Source organism: Stigmatopora nigra, chromosome 22, assembly GCF_051989575.1.
Source record: "Stigmatopora nigra isolate UIUO_SnigA chromosome 22, RoL_Snig_1.1, whole genome shotgun sequence".
In the NCBI taxonomy this organism is placed as follows: Eukaryota; Metazoa; Chordata; class Actinopteri; order Syngnathiformes; family Syngnathidae; genus Stigmatopora; species Stigmatopora nigra.
In genome coordinates, this window is record NC_135529.1 from 6143515 (window position 1) to 6169428 (window position 25914).

The 25914-nt window shown below is 39.3% G+C and overlaps 3 protein-coding genes across 6 annotated transcripts; 1 reads left to right on the top strand and 2 right to left on the bottom strand.

Annotated features, from left to right (window-relative positions):
* Positions 1 to 784: 784 nt before the first annotated feature.
* On the bottom strand, positions 785 to 16812 carry LOC144215419 (vinexin-like). Of its 4 annotated transcripts, none has more exons than XM_077744340.1 (21): positions 16522 to 16812; positions 9954 to 10011; positions 9002 to 9178; positions 8765 to 8831; positions 8536 to 8645; positions 8340 to 8403; positions 8026 to 8064; positions 7727 to 7808; positions 7172 to 7280; positions 6067 to 6120; positions 5877 to 5984; positions 5295 to 5350; positions 4486 to 4544; positions 3956 to 4014; positions 3823 to 3869; positions 3523 to 3637; positions 3326 to 3451; positions 2505 to 2996; positions 2327 to 2412; positions 2122 to 2228; positions 785 to 1284 (listed from the first exon to the last, which is right to left on the bottom strand). In XM_077744340.1, the coding sequence occupies exons 2-21, from the start codon at positions 9963 to 9965 to the stop codon at positions 1265 to 1267; spliced, it is 1989 nt and encodes a 662-aa protein (XP_077600466.1). In that variant the 5' UTR covers positions 9966 to 10011; positions 16522 to 16812; the 3' UTR covers positions 785 to 1264. The 4 variants fall into 4 exon arrangements, with proteins under 4 accessions (XP_077600466.1, XP_077600465.1, XP_077600469.1 ...); XM_077744339.1 differs by having other exon boundaries at positions 785 to 1686; positions 16522 to 16809; XM_077744343.1 differs by having other exon boundaries at positions 785 to 1686; positions 2895 to 2996; positions 16522 to 16805.
* A 2032-nt stretch (positions 16813 to 18844) lies between these two features.
* LOC144215705 (E3 ubiquitin-protein ligase NEURL3-like) lies at positions 18845 to 20591 on the bottom strand. The gene is made up of 4 exons (XM_077744795.1): positions 20494 to 20591; positions 19690 to 20202; positions 19465 to 19581; positions 18845 to 19374 (listed from the first exon to the last, which is right to left on the bottom strand). Exons 2-4 carry the CDS (start codon positions 20186 to 20188, stop codon positions 19196 to 19198), a joined length of 795 nt encoding a protein of 264 aa, XP_077600921.1. The 5' UTR covers positions 20189 to 20202; positions 20494 to 20591; the 3' UTR covers positions 18845 to 19195.
* A 1695-nt stretch (positions 20592 to 22286) lies between these two features.
* Positions 22287 to 24659, top strand: LOC144215782 (homeobox protein Nkx-6.3-like). The gene is made up of 3 exons (XM_077744920.1): positions 22287 to 22680; positions 24035 to 24201; positions 24390 to 24659. The coding sequence occupies exons 1-3, from the start codon at positions 22287 to 22289 to the stop codon at positions 24615 to 24617; spliced, it is 789 nt and encodes a 262-aa protein (XP_077601046.1). The 3' UTR covers positions 24618 to 24659.
* The last annotated feature ends 1255 nt before the right edge of the window (positions 24660 to 25914 follow it).

Sequence of the window (25914 nt, forward strand, 5' to 3'; positions counted from 1 at the left end):
CCCACAGCCAAGAGAATCGACTCATTTCACCCACAAAAACGACGCGTCTACCTCTGCGTCCAGTGTTTTTGTCGCCGTCTGGTGGCCATATAAAAGAGCTACACGCGCAATAACCCAACTAATTTGGCTGATTGTGTTCACTTGACGCACAATCGTGGTATGTTTGGGAAAACAAATTCATTTGACTGACGTACATCCAGTATGATAATTATTAATAACCATGACACATACGGTTTGGTCATTGTTCCTGTGCTATTGGAAATATTTGGGAGTTTTCTTGTATGAGTTTCGAGTTTCGAAAGCATGTGTAGCAAATAATTGCCCTTTTTGGGCACCATTTGTTTAGTATTGTGTATTTGTGATGAATTTAAAGTGCAGCAACAATAGTTCCAAATCCTAGCAGTGTATGGATATGTGGCTGTAGAGGTTAACAGGTCACCGATTAGCTAATATTGCTTAATTGGTCAGAGATTTAGTTATCAAATTAAACACATTATCAGTTGTATTCGATGTCAGTTATGTATTGTAACAAGTATTAATATTCGTCATTTGTTACGATATGGGGTAAATGATTATTTTTGATCATTATAGAAAACAAAAACAAACTCAAACTTACTCAATAACAAATTGTCATTTTGGGTCATTTTGGCTAAAATATTAACATTTTATGTAGCTTATTTGTTTTTATACCTTCTCTGAATTTCCATTTCATAAATAAAGCATATGTAATAGCATTTTTTTAATTGGAAGATTGTGCACGATTCAAAATATACAAGAACATGTGTACAATTTTGCAACAGTTGGCATTTATTTTAACAGCTTACAAAAATACCATTCCATTTATAAGGAAAGCCAATAGTTCTATTAAGCAAATATATTACACTTTGGAATTTTTATAAAAGGTTACACTTTGTACAACCGTGATCTTCAGGCTAGTGACTGTGTCGAAAGTTTAATTGTCTAAGCAGGAAATAAATTTAGAATGAGCTAACATGCAAATTATGTGCACTGTGAGTTTTTACTGGAAAGTAGAAAACTTTAAAAGATTGAATAAATGAACATTTCCTCAATGGAGAAAACCTTTACGGTTGTTTTTAAAAATAAAAACAAAAGTGAACATCTAACAATCGATCGGGGTTTAAAACCGTGAACATGCTATATAATTGCGCTTCTCTGAATAAAATTGTGAATGAATTCACGCGTGATAATTTGTCTTTCTTTAAAGCGCTTTTCTAGATAACTCAGGTTGCTTCTTCCAACTTCTTCAAGGACCTGACAAAGAACCTGAGAGAAAGATTTTATAGGAACATTAGTCAGTGGTTCCACAAAATATTATAAATTCCAATAAAATGAATTCCATGGTGGCATGATTGTGCTTGTGGCTGAAAAAAAATCATTCATTCATTGCTTGCAAGTCGTGAGGAGTCTTCCTTTAGCCCGGTGTATTTTTAAGTATGAAGCCAGTGCGATACATTCATGCGTGATGTGAGGACTTTTTTTTTCTTGTATTCGACTTTGGTCATGGAAAAGGAGTGAACATGCATGTCCATCTTTAGGGAAGTGATGAGTAAAGCTGAGAAGCTCTTTTGAATCAATCCATGTGAAAGTGGTCTCAAATAAGAAGTCAAACTTGTGTCACATAATTTCCTGGGAAAGTCCCAAAAGCCTGAGTCCTTACTGACGTACCTGTAGGATACATAACATTTGAAACATGAATACTATTTTGGGAAATAATATATAACAATAACTGATCCTATTTATTTAAAGTTGTTTTTAAGAACCTAAAACATTGAATGGTACAATAAAGGATTAAAAAGACAGAGGTTAGATGACCTTCATGTGAAACAGTGTTGCTATTAGTATTTAAGAATGTCAATCGCTAATTTTTTTTAGACCACTAATAATTGTGAAAATATGTAAGAAGATAAAAAGGGCATCACTTAGGATCACAGGCATTTTGTGACGTCACTTTTACTCATGCACACAAACACTAGTAGACACAAAAACATTTTGCAAAATATTCTTTCTAATGGGATGCACATGAAGTTGCCTGCATTTTTCGAAAATATCCACTAGAGGGAAGAACTAATAATCTTTTGAATAAAACAACCAGCATCTCACCTACAAACCAGCCATCATCACATTTCTCAATGACTTGTACAATATCGCCTTCCCTGAGCTCCAACTCATCTGCATTTTGCGGTTTGTAGTTGTAGACCGCTTGATATCTGCAGCAAAAATAAAATCACACAGTACAGTTACCGCACTGCATCTTTGATTTCAACATATATTATCATTCTAAAATCAAACGGATGTACTGTATTACGGTTTATGTTGCACCACTGTGGACCCAGCGGCGTTTGACGCCTGTGCAGGTAGGAAAGAGTTGGCAACGGGTTTGGTGTAAGCACCCTGAAAGAAAAAATGAAATGTCTTAAATAAAATCAAAAGCATAACAGATGTGGACATGTAGTGACTTTCCAAAGGAGGCAATGTGGGCAGACCTGTGAGGAATCATTGTATCTGGGAGTGTTCGCTGTGGCCCCCCCTATGCTATGTGCAGATGTGGCTGACCAAGCAGAAGGTGATGCAGAGCTGAAAGTGTTGTGATTGGCTGGTGAAGCAGGTTTAGAGGAATTGTGGGGCCACCGATTGCCAGATTCTTTTGACAGATGCGAATGTGAGGAGTGTGCAGCTGCGCCATAAGTCAAAGGTGAAGACGGATGCTGGGGGGAGTGCTCTCGCTTGGGGCTAAGGCTTGCGGGGCTACGAGGGGACATTGGTGACTGCAGGCAAGGCGAGTGGAGGGGACGTCCTGGACTTTGTGGTCCGGGAGACAGGGAGATTGGCGAGTAGTCGTCCGAGGAGGATTTGGTGCGAGGCATCTTGTTGACCTGAACGTAGCTGGCGGGAAAGATGCCACTCCGGTTGGTCCCTGTGATTTTCCCCTCCAGCCATTTGTCATTGACACATCTGGTTATACTTATTACTTCCCCCTATGGACAAAAAATAGACCGTTTTTACTTAATGGTCATCAAATATAACATAACATTATCTCCTAGTTTATGCCAGTGGAGAGACAAAAATATATTTGAAGGGAAAACAAGAAAATAAGACGCTTTAAAACATTTTGAAAACTATAAAAAGGCCAAGTTTCAACTAGAGTCCTCCAATTATCTCACTAGATGTGATTGACAGTTATGAATGTCTATCCTCCATGGATAAACAGAGAAATTGAGAATCAAGTCTTGTTTGATTAAACCACGCTGCGGTTTGTCATCCAATAATGATTGCTGAAATGATATACCAAAATTATAGAACTCACTTTTCGAAAGGGAAGTTCAACTGGAAGGTCAGCATTGAAATTGTACAATGCAACTGCTTCGCCATATTCCAGCACTTGCACACTGGGAGGCTTGATAGGTGTTGGCTTTTCAGATGGAGACAGAATCTGTGACAAGAAAAAGTTCAATTCAAAGACGAGGAAAGGGCAGCATAAATTTTTATGTTGTGTTTTTTTACCTCCAAATAGGTGGTGGGAAAGATGCCTGCTCTACCGTGATGTTCTCCTTCAAACCAGTTGTTGTCTACCTGCTTGTGGATGTAAACAATGTCGCCTTTATGCAGCGTGAGCTCCCTGCGTGAGAAAAGAATGCAGCCAGAAACAAGAGCCCCAATAATTTACAACAACAATGCATCGAGAGCATCAAAAGTAGAAACCTATCATTGTTGTCATTGTGCTTTCTATCAGTTCTCTTGTATGTTGTTGTGCTTTCATACTTGTTTTCTATGTTTTTAGTCTAATACAATCTGGCAACTCACCTTGGCGACTGAGCCTGGAAGTTAAATTTGACTCGAGCTGCTTTCATCTGATGATGATAATAGCAAAATATTTCATTGAAATAAGATTACTACAGTGAAAAATAAACAATGTTACTAATTGTATGGAACCAACTTTTTTTTCTTCTTTCTTAGTCGAGCGCTCCATCGTGTCATTGGCAGTAGAAAGTCGATCTATTGAGCAAAATTAGTGAGATGAGACCTTGAAAAGTTCTCTTTTATCATGTTACAATAACAAAACAGGCAAGTAAGATCTACAAAACGGCTATAATATGCTAAACCAAAAAATATATATTAATATTGTCTCATATATATAACTGTAACTGGACAAAAATGGGACAAAGCTGCTGTCTTTTTTCCAAGATTTCATCCCTCCGCGTTATTTTTGTTTGTCTGTTTTGCCAAATCACCTTAGAACTCGAAAGTCTGGGGTGTTAACAAAAGATGCAATGGAATACAATCATGAGACCACATATATTAAATTACTGAGTCACAAGAGAGCTCGTTATGAGGTTCTTTTGTTGTGACACTGTTTTTATGAAGAGCAGACTTTAATGAAAACCTAGCAAATATTGTTGAAACAAACAGTTTATGAAATTTTGGCTTTTTTTATCTTATTGACATTAAAAGTATAACTTTGTTTACCAATGGCTGATGAGGGGCCAACAAAGTGATGGATCGGCTTCTTTGGCACAGACTTATTGCTGAAAAGAAGTGATAAACATCAGGAGTTATTTGTTGACATGTGCTGCTACTTAGTAAGTAAGGTATCTGTACTTTAACTGTAATTCCTCTGACCAAGAAATCCCCATCACAAAATAACCGGATTTGACAGAATTGTTGGATATGTTCAGTTAAAAGAATGATTTGTTGCAAATATGTTTTTTTCTCAGTGTAATCTGGAATATCTATTTGGTAGCAACTAACAAGGTCAATGTAACACGGAGGAGGAAAAAAAACCCTACACTTTGTCACCTCATCATGTAATTTCTCACATCCACAGCAACAGGCTTTTTAAATAACACCACTGAACTCTAGAAGCCTTTAAAAGGTCAATTCCTGAGAACTCACCTCAGCAAACAACAACGAGAATCTTCCAAGAATGCATTACACGCACGGCCAGAAATGTGGAATGCTGTCTGAAGTAATGAATGTACTGCACTTAAACTTGTTCAAGTTCTTTCAGGGACAAATAATCTATAGGTGTCATTACTTTGCTACAAGAGCCGGATTTTATTGTTAGGGTGGTTATTGACCAAAGTGCTTGCATTATACTTTGGAATTTGGATTTGTGTCCTTTGCCATAAGTAGGCTTAATGGGCGAGAGAATGCACAATTCTATTAATATTGGTTAAAAGTAGAATTTAATATTGCTTCTTTGGAACGCAGTCACAATTTGAGTATGAAAGAAATTGCAGTTTTAAACTATAATATGTATTTAAGTGGTCACATACCTGTAGTTTGTGTTTCCAGCCTTGGAGGCAATTATTGGATCCTTGTTCTTAGTATCCTGGAAATAAAGAGAAAATCGATCAAAGTTTGCTTCCTTCAGCCTCAACTCTCTCCCAGCTTGGAGGAATTCTTTTGACAACAAATGTAGGCGACACAGTGTTGCTGACCACTCCCAGGGGGAGTTTGAAATCATACGAGCCCTCCGCTCCTTTGCTCACAAACAAATTCCTCTACGATTTCAGAACATTCAGAAACAGGAGGAGGGAGAAATCAGCACACAGGCAGGATCCCGTCCAAAGCATCTGTGTAGAAGGACCGTGAACGCAGGCACGCTATGCAAGGCAACTGATTACAGCAGGCATATTTAATAGGAACTTTGCTGAGGTGGGTGCGTGAGGAGAAGGGTGAAGCTTGCAGGGTGGTGATTTGTGTTTAGCAACGTGCAAGACAGGGAGGTGATTCTTTAGCTGGTATCCAGCTCAGGAAACATTACAAACGAGGTCATGAGTAGCAAGCGGTTTACAAAACGTCCTCATCTGAGACAGTCGAGGTGGGTTTGGGGCAGAGGGGGGGGGGCTCAGTACCTCACCCCAGCCTTGCCGCTGCTGCTTCTGGGACAGTCGCTTCTCTAGGCCCCGGATATCCGAGTCCAACTCAGCCTCAAAGCGACTCAGCTCAGAGACTAGACTGGCCTGAGCCCAGGTAAGGGTGTCATATTTGGCACTGCTCATTTTGGAATGGTTATTCATAAAGGCAAATTGGGAAATTTCTCACCTCAACGGATGGAGACTTGAACTTCTCATTTTGTTTTTGCGGTGGCCGGTAGCTCTATAAACAGAAAAATGGAACATTGTTGGAATTTGTATTTAATTGAACGGACCATTTTCCAAAAATACATCACAGAGTTACATTATCAAACACATCTTCTGTTTTTTAATCAGGTTGGATAGTAATACATATGTAATTTGGAAATAATATAGGCATGGTTTATTATGTTGTGCGTTTCAATATTTCACAGCCACAAGCTAATGGCTGATGATTCCATTTGGGGAATAACATACATTTTTATAACTCCTACTCCCTATTCCATTTGATTATGATAAGTGCTGATGTATAATAAAACAGCATTACATTCATTTACACCCACATAGCACTCGTTTTCACCATTAAAAAAGATCAAAGTGGATTTTGGTGCTGAATCTGTTAAATGTTGTTTATGTGGTGATTATCGAAATCAGTAATAGTTTTTACAATGTGAAATGAACTGCTTTTGGTAGAAGTAAAATGAATCAACATATTTTAAGAAGCTACAAAATTCTGTTTAATGTTTTGAACGTAACAAGAAAGGCAAATTTTCATCTGTTCTCAATTCTTTTCAGTGCAACTATAAAAGCCTCAGCTGGCAGGAAACTTTCCCTCCTAAATGAACGCCAAGGCCTTCGTCTCAACTGGGCGCCATTCTCCCTCCATTCATAGGCCACAAAGTCACAGTGAAGCACCTGACATGGTCTGTGAACAGTTTGTCCCAGACACTCGAGGCTGTCAAAATGAAATGAACGGGCGCCGCACCCCCAAAGGTTAACATCATAATACGGATCACAAGACACCTCTTTTCGGCGCATTCTTCCTCTTCCTCATGATCGTAGCTTGTTGTTTTTTCAGAAATTCACTCTTTCTAAAGAATCACTAAATATACAGTCAACCCAAAATAAAATGTGAGAATCACCAATAGAATTGGCCAAGCTTTTTGAATAGAATCGACACGTAACCACATGTTACTCTTCAGCTTGTTGTGAGAAGAAAACAAAAACATGATGGGTACAGTGAAAAGGAGTATGGGACCTAAGACAGATTTGAAATGTGTGAGCTAAAATAGTACCTGGGGGATGCTTACTGGAGGAACATCATTTTCAGGCTCAAAGTCAAAAATGCTTTTGGGTTTAGGCTGCTGTTTCCCTGGATCTGAAAGTTCGCTAACATCCTGGCTCCTGAAATACAACACCCAAGTAGGTGCACAAGTGCACATACCATGGGCAGCAACTTAATCATTGCCTTATTGTAAGCGCTTCAACAACAAATCCCAACATGCAGCTCACCCAGTAAACCCCCCACCCCCCGTCTCGACACAAATGTTGGCTTTCTATTACACAAGGCGTTACCTGCCGTCACAGAAAGAGCATTCCACACATTGTTTGGCTGGATATTTTTTCTCTAGAAAAATATATATCGGCAACACTAGTTTGACATGCATATGACAAGTTCTGCTTTGTATATGATTGACTTTAAACTGGATTAAGGCCTTGTCTGCTTCATCGAGTTTAATAATATGGACACAGACTTGGTTATCGTACTATTATCATTATACTGTTTGTATGTTTTATATCATTTCCTTTGCTATTGAGCTGCACGAGACATTTTTTTGATGTCAGCTTACCAGTCGGGCAAAGCTCCATGTGGTGATAGCCTGAAGTATTTATCACTTTCTTCATCTGTGTTGTTTGCAGAGACCTGCAGGCCTGTTGGTTCGCATGCATGTAAGGAAAAAAAGGGGCAAAAAACACAAAAATAAAACATTTGACCAATTTTGGAGGGGCAAAATCCAAAAGTGACCTTTGTCGTTGTTTTTGCAGTTAGTAAATAAGAGTAAGAAATGAGGATAATTGATTGAAACAGGTTATTATGGATGAAGAAATGTAAACAGACGATTATCCCTGGAAAAAGAAAAGAACTTACATCTGGCTGACCACCTTTCAGAATCTTCCTGTTCAAAATCTAAAGAAAACAAAACAGAGCAAGGGAGAGGATATGCACTATTAATCCCCACCAAAAATTCTTTCCAAGACCAGTGGCTTGTGATATTGTAAGGGATTCTATTTTGTGGTATTAATTCAATTCAAAAATTGAAGGTGGAAGTAATGTGTAATAATACTATTAAAATAATAATTATGAGCAAAGGAAAATGTCATGTTTTGAAAGATGTGTTTCCATTTTACTGACAAGAAATCTGGCAGAAGTGAGTAAGAAAGAAAATGGAGGAGCAATCATACCATCTGGCTTCTTATGAATTTGTTTGAACATGCTCTTGTACCAGTCTCTGGGCTTGTTTACACTCTGGTGGGAAAAAAAGAAAGGAAGCAGGAACAGTAAACACACTCATAAAAGAAGATTTAAAAAAAAATCACATCCCACAAAGTCTACAAAACTGACACAACACAAAAATACTCATTTTAAAACAACTCTTACAGATCTAGACGCAATGGGCATCCCGGTTTCGTCCACTGGACCAATTCCTGAGAATTTAATGAGCCTTTCCTCCCTCGTGGGAGATGTTTGGACACCATTGGTGACACCACCTGGTTCACAATTGACACATTCATACTGTATTAAAAATTCCACTTTATGCTCATAATCCCTTTTTAGTTGAAAACGTTGTACTTTAATCTACTCACTCCAAAACTAAAGTCACACTTACCATGTGGAGGACCATAATATGTCCCAAAGCTGGGGGAGGTTGGGCCACCACCATTAACATCAGAACCCTTAAAACAAACCGAAAAAGTTTTATCAGTGTAAATACAATAAGTCATGATGTCAATGAGTAATTGAGTAATGACCCAGCCATGGAAAATGTACAAGCAGCTTGTGGTACAGACTGCGATGCTCCATTTGTCCACATAGAGGAGTACTTCTCCTGAGAGAACATACATACCTTGACCTCTGCAGAAGGGAGCCTTGCCAAGGCCCGGAAAGGACTGAGAGGAGGAGTTGGTAGTCCAGGGGAGATGACCACCTCTTGGGTCATATCTGGAGACGTTATTATGTGCCGACCAGATGGACCCCCGGGTTCCCGGGGGAAGCCATTTGGACAACCAGCCTCGTCAACAAGCTGCAATAGGAAAAGAATGAGAATTATATGTATTTCCTGGACTTTGGGTTGGGTTGAACATAAAAATATCTATTTTAAGCTCTTCAGGATGTGAATATGTTCGAAATGGAACTGTCATCCAGAGAATAATGTAAGGACAGGCCTGGGTGAGATGGTCCCTGATATATTTAAAGTAGTAGTAGTGGGAGGTGGAGGTCCACCCACTTCATCATCGGATTCTGCCAAAAGGGCAGAAAGAGGGGTAGGGCGGGGGCATGGAAACAGGAGAGGAGCATTATGAGCCCATTAACTCTCAATTCACCAACCCGCCCCTCGTCCTGCAGTCAAGGGGTGGAACTGGCCAAGCGGGGTTGAGAAGGGGTCACTGATGTCAATCTCAGTTTAACAAGAAAGCGTTGGTCGGCAGTTGCCATGGTGATTTTTTTTTTTACTACTGCCTAATGATAGTCAGTTTGATAGGAACTTTGGAATCAGGTGGTTTGCTGCGGTGTGTGTGGTTGCAAGGGGTCATGGGAATGCTCCATGGCTTAATAGTAGAACCATAACTCTGACTGGCTGGCCATAATATTAGGCACATTACTAAGGGATGCTTTACTTTTGTATTAGGGAAAATAATGTGTTGTTTTGAGTGAGATAATAAATCGGGTTAGAATTTGTTTTCTACTTACATTCTTTATCAGTTAAAGCCTAGTGTTTTTTTCAAGCTACTAAAGGATCTTTGTTCCTACTTTAAGATAGATATATAACCGGCTTTACAATTCAAAAACATTTTTACCTGCGATTGCATGTGCTCACTTGTCCCTTTTTGTATGGGAGATTATCTCCAGAAGCAACTGCAGAAAATAAAACAATGTCAATATATCTCACAGAGCATACTTTAACTTCGTAAAAATAAACAATATGATCAGATTTAAGATCATGTTTGTACAATACACACAAGCCAATGCTGAATGATGGACCTTGATCTCCTCAAAGTAGTGAACAGTACAGTAACTGTTTTAGCAACCTATTCATAGTTATTGCTCCCTCGCATATTTTTTTTCTTTCACCTGGGTCAGAATTGTCACTGGATATGTACAAGACATGTCTGGCAAGGTCCTCAACATGGAAACAATGTCCATAAAATGTTCTGTCTGTTCAGAAATGCTGAATTTTTGGTAGTAAACAAATAACTTTTTGACCATGCAGTCATCATAAATCAAATTCTGCACCCAGGCAGTCATGACAATGTTCCATTATCTGGTTCCCCAGTAATTCAGAAAAAAACGTTCGACTCAGCCACTTTTCTTGTTGCTCGGGAAATATCCACCCACGACGACGACTGACTCACATCTGTTCCCAGTCACAGAATAAGATGGACTGACAAAGCAGGTCAACTACTGAAAAAATAGACTAGCTTCTAATCAACTGAGCCTTTTGGGTGAAAGATACTTGTCTTCCTTCTATTGTCACATGGTGTGGGAATCTGGCAATGTGTGTTCCCTGAATAGTGACACTGCAATTCGAATGATTTCAACATTTACCGTCATATTTTTTGTCATACTTCCTTGCGACTGACATCAACAGTCTTTCTACAATTTAACAGCAATTCCTAATGCAACTGTTCTGTTAAAAACTATAATAAAGTCTGTGAGATGGACACAACAGGCTGACTGACAAAATTTCACTCATGACTTTTCCACATGGAATTTTAATCTTTAAGGATTGTGGGTAGTATGTTCAAACAGAAATGGACAGCAGAAAAAGCATGAATATAATGCGTTTTTTATTTTCTTCTAGACAACAATGTCACGGTATGGGACTCATCATCTGTTAATAAAGTGGGTTACGAAAACAGATGGTGTTTTATTGCCCGAAACAATCACAGCCAGCTCATTATCCTTTCAACAGAAAACAATGCACACAAAATGGATAGCTAATCCTTCTGTTACCAATGTGTGGGCTTCTCAGCAGAAGGCCCATGAGCAAGCACACAAATAATGTACTGGCATTCAAAGATAATAAGCTGACTTGGGACTTTTTTTTTTAAAGGTTACTTACTTACTATTAATACTAAATTCAGGAAAGGCAATTTATGTACGGTTTGTAGAAACCCCAAGTAGGATCATGGTGGATAAACTTATGTTGTAATATTCTCTGTGTGTCATTTCCCTTTTGGATCAGCATCGAGCACTGTATACGTTCCCCTCTGGAGTGTGAATCAATGCTTCCTAATAAGGCAAAAACCCCTGTTGATATCTTCAGAAACAGCCAAGTTTCTGGTTTAGCCTTTGAATGTGCAGTGAATTCTTACGTAATGACCGCGTATCAAGAGCAGATGCAAAGGCTGTAGCCTCTAATCCCCCACCATGTGAAATGCCTATTATCACCTCTGGATCCGTTTTCAGGATGGAAAAGAAAAGCGCCATAAAAGGTCCAGGTGCACCTCAGATGAAGATCAAATGAGCCTTTTGAGATAGTTCTTGCAAAGAACCAGACTTCCTGCTTCCTATTTGTAGCTCGGTCAAATAGCACCCGTGGCTTTTCTTGGCGTAACGCAGGGAATGCAAGATGAGATACTTGGAATATGATAATGTGCTTCTGTCTGCAGGAATGGGCCAGATGTTAGGAAACAGTACAAAGAGATTTGGAGATTATGAATTATCAAGCGCACCTTTCATGTATTCAAAATTGAACCTTTTTTTTTTTTTAACCACAGATCTACATTGTGACTCGTTGGCTCACCGTGAAATAGTTTTAAACCTCAATCAGACAAGAAACCAGACAATTAGCAGATGTTTCAGAACAGAAGATCAATGATGGAATGCTCAGAATCCCTGGCTTTGTAGTTTGTATTCAATTTGGCAGCGAAAACAAGCTAATAAAATCACTTGCTCCTCCTGTAAGATGTTATCATAGTCAATAAATAAATGACAGACCACATGCCATTGTCCTACTTGACCTCCTATGGCCAATGGATGGCAATGCGTACTTTTAAATGTGGGATTTCTTCAACTCTACGACTCACCAACGGCAACCTAATGATTTGTAGTTAGAGAAAGGATTTCATTATTAATAAATCAAGCACACGGCCAAGAGATGATGATACAATGATCCAAGACCTTTTATGGGACAAATAAAACTCTCCCTTAAGCATCCGTTGAACCTAACTAAGCCTTGAATTCTGAGCGCCGAGTTAATCATTGACTTCATCAGTTGGAACTACTACACACAATCTACAGGGCATAATTCTTGATCGTTGAACGATAGTGAACAAAACTAACAACTTGTATTGTTCACATTTAGAATTTCAACAAATCACTGTGTTACAAACCAACCCAGGAAAATGTTGCCAATACAGCTGACCTCACTTGGCTGTAAAACTGAAGCAAAGACACGGTTTCAACGGATGAGCTGTTCATAATGAGGCAATTTGGTGACCTCTACTTCCAATTGTGAGGTGAGCCAGGTTGCAGCTATGCAAGCACCATTCGATGTGCTGCTGGATTGATAAAAAAATAATAAAAAAAAATGTTGCTGTACTTCCCAACACTGACTGAGGCCATACAAGGATCTGCAGCACTAGTTTATGATATGTAGTTATTGGCGGATACACTGATTTATCAAGGGAGAAGTGCTTTACCTCCTTGTATGGTTCTTCTCCAAGGGTGAGCAACAGCAGCGCTCAAGTGTTTTTTTAGTCAACAGAGAGGAGCTGTGAGGCACTTAATCAAAAAGGTATAAAATTACGCTAAAAAAACATGAACATTTTAAAAATGAATACTTTAATTAATTGGAAATCCAAACATAGTGACTACATAACAGATAGACAAAAGATACTTTAGGAAATTCACACGAATGACCAAGGCTCCTCTGTGCTTTCAATCTATTGTGTCCATCATCTATTATTTTTTTTGTTTATCTTATCGTGTTCAGTCACAAACGACACCATCGTGGAATTCATGGCAGCAATTGAAACCACTGGACTGCCACTTTACTTTATCGTTTTCTGAGGTGAAACAACCTCCCCTCTGAGCAGGCTTTAGTGCCAGTCTTAAGTGTCATTTGACAGTGCTCCGGAAACTGCCGCATTAAAACCTCCAACCTCTCTTCTAAAATAGCCCCGCATAGAGAGGCTCTCTCTCTGGGATAGTTTGAGGAAGGCCCACATCCTCAAGCCCTTGAAGAAAACGTTACAAATCCTCACGGCTGTCATCTCGCATATCTAAAGCCGATGGCGCGTTTCACATATGTGGGCTGACAAGGGGACCCTCAGTCATAATACAAAGGGAATCAGGGGCAGCTGTGGAAATGGACCTGACAGTGAGGGGAGCCTCAGGAGTGTTGCTTGAAATCCTGCAATCTGTGAAAACATGTTTCCTTTGAGTTGAAATTTCAATATCTAACAAGCGGTCAAAAGCAAATGTAAGGAGTGCTGAGACTCTTTTAGAAGTGTACTACGGTGTTTACACACTGCTGAGTAGGTGTTCTAATTCTGCAAACTTTGAGCAGCCTGACAGGTTTCTCAACATTAATGCATGAAGTGTTTCTATCAGGGCCGGCCCTAGGTGATGAGGCACCGTGGGCAAAAGTAGGAAGGAGTCCCCCAGAAAAAGAAATTTTCTAAAATATTGTGTAAAAACATTGTATTCTTACCACTGTGCACACTCACTGTTCATAGTTCACCTGAAACGAGTGATTAAAGGTTCTGCCCGAAGCTAACAATATTTTCACGTTTAACGTTTTTTAAGACAATGGAGGACAACCACTAAAATTAGGGAACAACTCAAAAATTATGAAGATATATCTTATATGTAGGATATTGAGACCTAGGTATGTTTAAAAAATATGTTAGGACAGCGTAGCATTAGTATTTTCCCCCACCAAGAATTTGGCGCCCACTCCACGAGATGACGCCCTGGGCGACTGCCTAGCTCGCCCATGCTTAGGTCCGACATTAGTGTCTATGGCTCGATTTTCAGGACAAAGAATGTATACTCACCTTCTAAATGGACTATACAAAAGCTCCCTGATCTCACTATGACCTCTTGTCGGAATGACAAGACCGAAATGGCCTGACCACATTTTTCACTCTCTTTTTCTCTCTCCCTCCCATACTCTCACCCTGCATGCCTCTGCAAAAGACTTCCCAGATGACAAGCATCACCATAGCAACCCCTTCTGCTCTGCTCTTAGCTCGTCAGTTCGGGGCACCTGACCCTGTGAAGAAGCCCTATTGTTGTGATAAGGTGCTATTTTACAGCCAAAGGTTAACCAAAGGGGAAAGAAAATAGTTCATCACCTCCACCTCATTGCCCAGTGACTCTGTGACACCATTACTAAGTATCTTTATCGGTCCTGTAACTCTCTCTCTCTCTCTTTGTGTGTGCGTAAAGGCCAATGGCACCAAAGGAGGATGGAGTTCTTTCTGTTTAAGTGTCCCATTAGTTAACACCAAGTTATCCATTCTAGATAGTTTGTTCTTCCTATGGCAATTTTTTCCCACATTTACAGATGAATTGAATCTGAACGTGCTTGATAGTTTGCCCTAGTACACAATACTTATCCAATTAAAACTTGGCTTTCCAGTTCATCCAGAAATCTCCAAATTGTGCAATACCTGAAAATGAGCTCGCCAAGAACTTTGGACAGAACTGGTATTTCGCTCTGAAACTTCATGCCAAGCAATGTGGTTACCTATGATCATATGATTTCTGTATTTCTCGCTTGCGCTTTCATGAAACAATAAACTCCAGACATGATGGGAGATTTCTGTTTGTTGTAACATTCTTTGTCTATTATGTTTGGTGAACAACTCTCCTATGTGAATAATTTAGCGGTCTGGCTTGCTCATGCTACACAGGGTTGATATCCACTTACCGTTTTCCCGTGCCTACTCTTCCCACAGGCTTGTTTTGCCGAATAGTTGAATCTCAAGACTTGAGGGACGGACTCTAGTAGATGAATTGGGGGCAATAAGATATATCCCGCCATGAAAAGACTTTGCACCCACTGTGAGCAAATCTAACACCTTGTCGCTCTGCAGCAAATCATGCAAAGAGCGATTGACACTTTGCCCCCCAGATGTCACAACACATCCTTTTTTTATGACAAATCTTTTGTTATTCTTTCTTTTAAAGTTAACCAAGTAATCTGATTATTAAAAGCGCAGATTTACATTAAAACCTCAACTCATCGTAATTTTTCAACGAGTTAAAAGACTAAGTCACAAGAGCCTCTTATCTCAGTCACTTTAACTGTAAATAGATCATATCGTTATCAAAGTTAATGACGTTTAAGTGATGACTACTATAATTCCATGTAATTAAAGCATAAAATCATCTCTGTTTTGTTCCAACTGATCAGAATGATCCAGTCTGTTTACCAAAGACACTTCATGAATAAACAGAGGGTCCAATATATTCATGGACATGGATATACACTTCCACATATCTAAAAATAGTATACAAGCAAAAACAAAAAGGTACTATAAAGAAGGGAAATATAGAAAGAAATTTACTGTAAAACCATTTCTCTTATCATTACTTCTGAAAGTGATTCTCCTTTTCCATTCATTCTTCTATGCCTTCCCAAATAAGCAAATCCCCTTGAGATGTAATCACATGCTGAAGGAGAACAACCTGATTCACAATCAGACATATCCTTGAACCCTTAACAAATAGCTTCATTTCAACTGACACTGGCTGTCAGTCAACATGTGACTCTTATCCACCACAATAAATACACCTTATATAATCAGAGAAACTTATGACCACAACAGGTCAATAAAATCCCCAGTGATTGATTTTTGATCAAATTTAGGATGTCCTGTGAAAAATTCCCTAGGTAGACAGCCATCACAGAAACATGTCACACTCATTAGAAACTATCCCAGCAACTGCATTTGTGTCACATCTTGTTCTCCAAGGTAGCAGTGAAGGAATGTAAGCATGAGAACAAACATGTAAGCACCAGAGTGTATTTGTTTTAGCCGTAAACAACATTTTGCACCAGCATGTATGTCCCATAACGATCCTTGTATGGCTTGAGGGGAGCTTCAGTTGCTTAGGGGTGTGGGGATAATAAACAGATTCATACAAATGAATGAACAACTGGTTTAGCTCATGAAATGTCTGTAACTTTTACACAGAGAACTACTGATAAACATCAGGGAATTCCAATTCTACATTATACAAAACTGTTGTGAAACATCCTACACTGTATGAATCATGTAATGCTTGTCAAAGTGATAAAATACTGTTAAAACTCTCTTACGGAAACAGAGCAGAGATAAGAGGGGGCTCATCCTATGCTGTCTTATTCCCAATCATTTTTTTCTTTACCAAGATTTGAGCAGTACTTACAGATGAGAGCGAGTTGAGCAAGGTCTCCTGACAACAGTCCAGTGAAGGAAGAAAGCGAATGGATTCTTTTCTCTCTTTTTCTCTTGTTCTCCGGCTGCAACCAACAGCGCGCCTTTATCTTATGTTGAACCCTTCAGCTCGGCTGTGAAAGTAGGCGAGAGCGGGTGTGTGTGTGAGTGTGTGTGTATGTCTTATGCTTGCATGTGCGAGCCTGAGCACACACTTTGGATCTCATCAGGGAGACGGCGCTCACTAATAGTTTCCACCCACAGCTGGAAGTAATAGAGCTTCCAATTCAGGCCATTCAGGCTCTGTGGCACCGCCTTTTAATGCAAGACGCGATGAGGTCGTTTTTTTCTGAACTGAGGGACATGTCATGTAATTGCAAGGGCTTACTCATGTGTAGCATTTATGTCCAGCACGGAATAAAAAAACTGGAGAGAATCCAGAACAAAACGAGAGCGTTTTGACGTGGAAAGGCCATTTAGGTTCAAAAATTTTGTATACAGTAGCAGTGTACTTATAGTAGTGGTGGTATGAGTTCAGAAAAAGTTATTTCGGAATCGGTTTGTTCTGGTACTGATGGAATGGAAGCGCCTGTCAGAGGGCAATAGGTCAAAGAGGCGGGTGGGCAAAGTGGGTGTTGTCACTTGTGAAGGCCTCTGCTTTTTGGAGTCAGTGAGATGTTTCGATGTGTCATCATGAGCACTCATCTAGGACCCTCTTCAGTTTGGTCTCAGGGAAGCAGTAAAATCAAACTGTGATGGAGTAAGACATTGTCAAAATCCTCCCAATTAGAGGAAGAATTTAAAGTGTTTAAAAGTGGTTGTTTTTTTTAAGTAAAAAAAATAGTTGAGCAAAGTTAAAAACTGATGATAATGTAGAATTAGTAACTTAGTGACTTGTATTTAACTCTTTAATTACCCATATTTTCCATGAAAGTGGAAGTATTTCTGTTTTCTTTTGAAATTGATTTTCCAGAGAAAGGGACAACTCATAAATTTGGGGACAATTGATTTACTATGGATTATTATTTATTACTTGTCATTCATGGACAAGTAAATGTTTCTGATGTGAGAGTTTATTCAAAATTTATTTGCTGCCATTGACGCAGTGATTCTCAAATTTGGCGCTGTAGACAATTGGGAAATGTCACTTAATTTGTCAGAAATGCATTTTTCAGTAGAAATATCTGTCCAACTATCTATCTAACCAACTATATATACACTGTCCTCACCTGAAATGTTTGGGCATCTGTGTTCTTTTGTGGCCAACCTCTCTGTGCAAACAACACATGCACGCACATGTTAAAGCCCACACACAAGCACAACAGGGCCTCGGGGAGATGTCTGCATTTCCATGTGGTTTTTCAGGACTGCATTAGCAGCAAAGTCAAGCCTGGAGACCAGACAGCTTTCCTTTGCTTGCCTTGTAGCCTTATCAAAGCAAATCCTCTGTATTTCTTAAAGTACACAAAGATCCTGTTTGGGTAAAGTTCCCTGAATTCTACTCACATCTCCATCTTCTGTGCTAATCGTTTGTAAACTCACGACCAGTAGCCAAGTAACATTAACAGCTTTCCAATAAGGTCAAAAATCAAAGGTCAAACACACCTGTACGTAGTCACTCACTTACGTTCACTCTCTCAGGGTGGAGTATTCTCTGAAATCCAACAGATGTCACTAAATACCATAGATTTTTATGATCATATGGAGCTGCATTTATAGTTTTATAAACCTTGAATCTTTACTTTCCAGAAAAAGAACCTGAAATGTAACCGTTGTGTCACTGGTCATAATTATAGGTGCTTTTAGATCAAAATGCGTGAAAATATTCACAAAAAAATAGGCACATGACGAGAGAATGGTGGAAAGTAACAATTAGGCCTACAAGAAAAAACATCGGGATATAATAAGATGTTCATTGGAGCATACACATACAATTGTTGTCTTAAAATTATTGTAAGTATATATTGGAGTAATTGAGTGAACATTTTAAATTGCACTTAGAAGTGAATTTGTAATGATAGTCATTCATGTAAGTATACTAATCATCTTAACTTAATGGCTGATGACATTAACTTTGTCATAAGTCCAATTTAACATGCAGGCACAAGGAGGCGCTAGATGTACGTTGCCTTCTCCTTATTGTATAAACATGACTTTGAGGACAAAGCCACAAAAGTGAAATTGAAAAAAAAGACTTGGCTTGACTAGATGAATGCCTGCCCATAAAATATGGTTCCCTTAAAAAATGAAGTTTGTGATCTCATGTTTTGTTTGTCAGAAATATCAATATTTCTTATATATTTATTTGGCTTATCATTGCTGGATTAAATACATAACATTACAATTACACAATATACAAAGAACTGCAAGGTTGAGCATTTAATGTGCAAACAAAGCTGTCCTTTTTAAGCAGAATTAAAAGGACACCATTTTAAAAATTAAACAATTACGTACAAAATTCACATTCACATAGGGTTCCTGAGAAACAAAGCTTCTTTTTTTGAGTTTATCCCCATATATTATAATTGTTTTTTCAAGTAAAAAAAATACAATATTTACAGTATCACAGCTTAAAAATACTTCCATTTTGTTCTTGGGGAACATGTAGGCCTCCTGTACTCCTTCCTTTTACTTTGGGTTCCTTGGAGTGCCACAATTTATAATTTTCATAAGGAATTGGAGTGAAAATCTTCCCTAATGTGGTGTCTGCACAAGGGGCAAGTCCCAAAATTCTCCATGACACGGACAAAACACTTTTCACACAAACAACGGTGGGCACATGGCAGAGTCACAGTGGCTCCCCGGCTCATGCACACCACACAGCCAATCTTATCTTCTATCTTATCTGTCATGAAGGAAAAGGAAGCACCGTGAACAAAAATCCATCACAATTTTCGGTACACATTGACTGCTTCAATGACGGCGGGATTCTTACCTCTTGTCGCTTTGAGATGGGGGGAGACATTAGATATCGAGGCATGTGTGTCAAAAGACTGGTATTGGGAAGTATCACATGACCTTCTTGTTAAGCAACCGAAGCCCTTTGTGGAACCTGTAGAAAAGAGTGAGGGTGTTCTCATGAAAAAAATGTAGCGTATTGTAAAGAAAAAATGAGTTTAAATTTTATTTATTGAGGCTGTCGAGCAATTGTGAAACCTACCCAAAAGAATAATGGAGCATGTTTTTCCATAAATATCCATCATGGCCCACAGAGGCTTTGAGAGGTCCACTCCTTGTAGAATCTTTTTCTTCCAGCCACATTGGTTAGCGATATATATGCTCCCAGATCTCGACACCCAGAACTCCAGCTCAGACCCTGCCTTGCAAAGCCCCGCAGGCACGGGAACAGCCCAGTGTCCAGAGGTATTGATGAGGTCGGGTATAGCCAAATCTGGCAGGGGCAGCGAATGGGACTCAGGAGCAACGTTGGTGAAGCCCACTCGCATCGCTCCTTCCCATCTGGGGGTTTCGGCTTCGATCAGCAGTTGGATCCGTTCCTGAGTCTTCACGGGGCGATTGCTGAACACCAGGCCTTTGCTGAAGTTGTTAGTTGCCCTCTTTGCGTGGCAGTAGCCTTGACTAAGGTGGACCCCGTCACCAATGGCACTGGGATGGAATGTCAGAGGACCGAGGCACAGTACACCACATATTTTCGGCATGCCTGACCCAATATCTGCAAGGTCAAATTGTCCAAGATTAGAGGCATTGTGAAATAAAAACAGAAATGCAACATTAGTCCCTGACTTGAAGTTGCAGCCAAAAGTGCTGATTCTTTCATGTTAAGTCATTGAACAATGGCAAATCTCAATGATGAAAAGAATCATCAACAAATGGTGCGCAGTATGAAACTATGAACCAAGATCTTAACTGCATACTAGATATCACGATAGTTGCCTACAAATTGGCAGTGAAGGTTGAAAAACCTGATATTTCATTTCAAATTATGTGCAAAATAAAAACTCACCTGCATCGAATGTATCCTGTTGCTAAAGTTGAACAAGAAGTAAATGACTTGGATGAAAGTCAGGCATGCCAAGTCATGAAATGCTACCCGAATGCTCGGGATTTCTGATAAATGTAAAGTGGGAGGAACAGAGGGAGGTGGCCTCTGTTGGGAAATTTTTGGTTTCCTTTCTAACACCGCATGACACCAATAAAACACGTGAGTTTATTTACATTCATGTTGAAGCACACTGACATAGATCATTTATTAGGTTGGGTTTTTTTCCATCAGAGAATAGAAATTACAGCAAAGGGGTAATATGTTAGGTTAGTTATACAATATGAGAAATGACATTGCTTAGAAAGCATTCAATAGCTCCTGTCTAGTCTGTCACATGATAGTGGGCGGGAATGTTTGGAAAACGAAAGCGTGGAAAATTTGGGAACAAGCTCAGCTGCTTTGGGCCAACCTCTTCATGTTGAATGGCTGCTAGTTTAGACCATGTGACACAATAAGACACCATGAGTGAGGAGATATAATGATATCATCGGTGTTGACATGTTACACATTTACTGTGTGATTTACTTAACTGCCAAATGGCTGTTTCCAAGAAGCACTGATTCAGATTCTTGCAAAAAATATATCCCTTTATGTAAATACAAATGAAGAAAAAGGTTCTCTCTTTTAGTACATAAAAAGTGACACACTGGCAATGCTGGTCAGACAGAACTTAGTGCAAAGTGAAATGCAGTTCAAAATCATTCTATCATATAATTAATTTGCCATTAATAAAACTATCAATTAATTTACATTTCTTCTAAATCAAGCACATTAGTTTGTCCTATTTTTATTATTCCCCTCAATTCATTATGTCGCACAGTTGTAGTGACTGTACTTAAATTACATTTAGTAGGTAGTACTAACACTACTTCTATTTGGCAAAACAACAAAAGTCTGAAACATTTTTTAATAGAACGTTTTTTTTTCATCCATTCATTTTATTTAGATACTACCTCTTAACTAAGTCCTTAACTTGCACAACAAATAAAGAGTTGTGGGAGATTTTGACTTTCTTAGTCATATTTTATTGTAGATTTAATTATGGCCTGTTGCACATTTCACTACAACATGCACATGAATGTTGATAAAGGTTTATGGCACAGATATGGTGAGCTTTGTACTTCTGTTTTTATTAAAGGTTTGAATACAACAACAACTGATTAGTAGTTTAGTAGTAGTTTTAGTTTAGCTGGCAAAGTTAAAAATATAGTAACAGTACACCTATAGAAGCATACAAATATTGTCTCATACAAAGGCATTTGGATGCAAAACACACCTCAAAAGAAGCAAAAGTGGGCTCCAATATTTCTCCCCCGCCACCCTTGGCCAAACACATCAGGCCATCAAGAAAAATCAACTTGTTCCCACTCCACCTGTTCAAAACATCATCAATCTGCAGCCATCCAATTACCGCCTCGGCTCTTTCCAAGCCACCAATGGCGAGGCCCACGAGCGGTGACCAATCCCAGGCTGCATTCTAATGTGGCCTGTCTTTATCAATGTGCCGGTCCAGATGTCCAGATCCTGCCTAGGTATAATATCTAAAGGGGGTTGCATCGGTTGGACGTATTAGTGTGGCATTTGGACCCAAGGCCCGGCTTATTATGGCGACCAAAAGGTGAAGGGCAACAGTGGACAGTTGATCTCCTCTATTCACATTTGGACCTCATAAGAGAGCGTTATAGCAAAGCTTTCTTGATTGTTCGCTGGGACACCAAGGAGATCCTGACTGGATCTTCTGGAGTTTGCTTCACATGGATCCCAACATGCAAAGTACTTTCCTGTTCAACAACAGCCTTAACCATTTTACCACCGAACTCAAGGCGCCGGTTTGCCAGTATTCGGTTCCAAACGCCTTCTACAAGCTCAACGCGGGCCAGCTGCCGCCAGGAACGCCTCACGGCATCAGTGACATTCTCAGCCGATCCATGGTAGGGGTGGGCCCCGCGGGAGCCGGCAACACCTTACTCCCCGGCTACTCAACTGTGGGGGGCTTCGGTCCGCCCGTTTCCAGCACATCCGTCTATTACAACCGAGACTACGGTTTGAGCAAGAGTGGCGCCGAGTGCCCCGTGAAAGGTCGCCCCATGAGCTGCTGGGCCGAAAGCGGTTGCGACTGGAGAGGAAGCAAGCAGCAGTGTGCCAACAGTGAGTCTATACGACGCCTAGAGGACCAGGCCGGTCTTAAAAAGCATCAACTAAGATAATCAAAAGAATTTTCATTCAAGCAACATTTTTAGCCAATTTGAGAAGAAATGTCCTCGCCTAAAAAAGAGGCAAAAATTACTAAGCCGTAACTAAAAACGTCAAACTTTTCCCTACTCTTGCTCTGCTTATAGTTAGTGATTGAAAGCATTTTAACTTTTAACAATTGCATTTTAAGTCGTAACCAATTAGTATAATTTACCAGTATTACCGATGATGCTATGAAGGGAAGTTTTTTTTAATTTTTCTTTTACAGCAAAACACATAAAAATAGAATCACCTTGAAGGGGAAAAAAAGCACAACTTGGTTTGATTCGACAAATTTGAAGTTGACGTAATTTACTTCAGCAAATACTACTAATCCGGTCCGACTTGAAGCCTTGTCGCGACTTCTTTGTGCTTTACATTATTATTATCCCATTTGTTTCTTCATCTGACATTTACTCATATGATGAGACACAAGGATATACATTAGAATAAATGTTTCCAAAATAATTGGTTTGGATAAAAAAAATATTCTACTCAATGGCATTATACGATAAGCATGTCCTTATCATCAAAAGAGGTTGAAAAACTGTACTCATAACTGTATCGTTATAGTTTCTCCTGTTCAGTGTGCAGTATGTTGGAGTCTTTCCAATCTGATTTCAGGCAGGAGATGAACTGCAGACTAAACCAGTCAATAGTCAGTTGCGGGACACACAGAAACGGACAACCCTTTACATTGCTTACATAGCTTGCACAGAAGTTGCGTGGATTTTCAGGGAACACTGTCATGCATTTAGTTTCATTTAGGATTCTGTTATCTAAAAAGATAGCAGCACAAGCTGATAATAAAATATTGACCTTCCTGTAGCACGTGTCATATTTACGCCCAGAAACAAAAAGATTAATTGAAAACTTTCAATAGCCTTTAGGTGAAATTGGCTAAGCATCATGTTTACCCTTCCGTTTGCCCGAATTTACCTGAGAGATGCTCGAAGACAGGGGGTGAGCAATTAGTCCATAAAGAGCCGCTGTAGGTGCAGGTACAAAATGACCACTCCAAACCCGCAATCCAGTGTCTTACAAGTTGAATCAGATGATTGCAGTCAGGTGCTAGTTGCTTTAGTAGACACCTCATTGGTTAAACTGTCTGTGTTGCATCAGCTGGAACAAAAACTCACATAATCCACATCCATAACAGTATTGGTGATGTCACACAATATGAATAAATGGAAAATATTTCTAATTAAATTAGGCACTTAAACAATTAGACACATTGTATGCTGGTACTTTACTTTTGGATTGATTTCAGGTGGGCCCTTGGGTGAGATATCAGGCCGGAAGAAGCACACCAGGCCGACTTTTAGTGGGCATCAGATCTTTGCTTTGGAGAAGACGTTTGAACAGACCAAATATTTGGCCGGACCTGAACGAGCCAGACTGGCTTACTCTCTGGGCATGACAGAATCTCAAGTTAAGGTGAGCTCAATGCTCACATTATGTTCATTACATTAAAAAGGCTAGTCAGTACAAGGCCTTAAGCGACATCAATTCATTCAACGACACAACGATGTATTGATTTCCTTTCATTTGCTTAATGATATTAGCAGGATTTTCGTTCCCCGAGAACGAGAGGCTAGATTTTACGAATCCTGGATTTTCTCTAGGTTTGGTTTCAAAACCGTCGCACCAAGTGGAGGAAGAAAAGCGCCACGGAGCCCAGCTCCACTCAGGCCCAGGCCGGGCCTGCCGGGGAGGCCTCGGACAACGAGGTGGAGGATGAGGAGTACAACAAGCCCCTGGATCCGGATTCTGACGACGATAAGATCCGGTTACTACTACGCAAGCACCGCCGAGCTTTCTCGGTCCTGCGACTCGGACCTCACCATGTGTGAAGGTCACGCATGCACTCATACATTTGCGTGTACCTGCATGCCAACCAGTTATATGTGCTAGAATGAATAAGCATGCACAAGGAGGTCTTTTGAAGATGGATGTGCCCCTAAATACTGCAAAAAACAGTTTTGTACAGACTGGATATCATTCGCATTTTTTCCATATTATACAAAAATAGTTATCAGGATTAATCATGAAACATTAAAATGACTTTATTATGGTTGTTGTCCAAAACTTTTTTGCAAAATATCTGATATCCCAAACAAAAGTTGCTATTATTATTGAGGATGAGGATAATTAATGAATGAATGTTGTGAATATTTTCTTTACTTAGGTTTTTTTTTTCTTACTTAAAAGAAAAACCTTCCAATTTGAATGCAGTCCAGTTCTACAACACTCCAAATTTCTAATAATAGTTTCAATCAAAAGTAACATAATCATTCGCTTCGTAAAGGCATATTTTTGATACAATTCTTGTATTGCATCTATCTGTGAAGTTGGAAAAAATGTTGTGGCTAGTGATGTAGATGATAGATTATATAAAAGTAAAATGTTTGTAAATAAAGAAATGTACAGAAATAGCTGACATAGTAATGAGTGACTTTTTTTTAACTTTCGCCAAGTCCAAACAAAACTGCGTAATCCAGTGACACATTTTAAAGACTGAAAACTAGTTATGCTGTGTAAACAGCCGTGCAACTGACAGTTCAAATAAAAAGAACTTTTATTTTTTCCCCCTCATGTGAGTATATGGCCAAATTTAAAAGAAATCAATACAAGTTGAGAAACCCCTTGACCAAATAGATAACACATTTAAGCTGCAAATTCTTGAGCAATTTTAGATTCAAATACAAACCCATTTGGCTTTTACATAAATAACTGCTAATAATTTTGGATGCAGTATTTTCTTCCTCCCAGATGGTTTGTTTGCTCATGTATTCAGTGCACATTGAGTGAAATATTTCAAGATTTGTATTTCTAGCAATGATGTTTGAAATTATAATCAATCACATGTTCCAAAAAAAAGCAAAGTTCACTCGTTTAAAAATGGAAAAAAAATTAAAGATACATGCCTATTTTAGGAGGTGGTAGGAAACAGCTGGTAACGTGTATTCTTATGAATTATAATGTATGTAGCTGCCCGTTTTGGAAGGTGGTAGGAAACAGTTGGTAATTGTATTCATGAATTACAATTTATGTAGCTGTTGCATTGCAAACCACACCTTTATACTGCCACACCGGCATTACAGGTTGATCACCCTCATCTTAACCTAGTTTTTGTTACAGTTTTTAATA

Coding starts and splice junctions, on each gene's coding strand:
- LOC144215419 (XM_077744339.1), bottom strand. Junction 8,404..8,535: donor TGCCCATTGCGTCTAGATCT/GTAAGAGTTGTT, acceptor TTTTCCCACCAG/AGTGTAAACAAGCCCAGAGA. Junction 4,545..5,294: donor GCTGGAAACACAAACTACAG/GTATGTGACCAC, acceptor ACTTCTTTTCAG/CAATAAGTCTGTGCCAAAGA.
- LOC144215705 (XM_077744795.1), bottom strand. CDS start 20,188: ATGCCGAAAATATGTGGTGTACTGTGCCTCGGTCCTCTGACATTCCAT. Junction 19,582..19,689: donor ATGCTCCATTATTCTTTTGG/GTAGGTTTCACA, acceptor TCTTTTCTACAG/GTTCCACAAAGGGCTTCGGT. Junction 19,375..19,464: donor CCATCTCAAAGCGACAAGAG/GTAAGAATCCCG, acceptor CCTTCATGACAG/ATAAGATAGAAGATAAGATT.
- LOC144215782 (XM_077744920.1), top strand. CDS start 22,287: ATGGATCCCAACATGCAAAGTACTTTCCTGTTCAACAACAGCCTTAAC. Junction 22,681..24,034: donor CAAGCAGCAGTGTGCCAACA/GTGAGTCTATAC, acceptor GATTGATTTCAG/GTGGGCCCTTGGGTGAGATA. Junction 24,202..24,389: donor TGACAGAATCTCAAGTTAAG/GTGAGCTCAATG, acceptor GATTTTCTCTAG/GTTTGGTTTCAAAACCGTCG.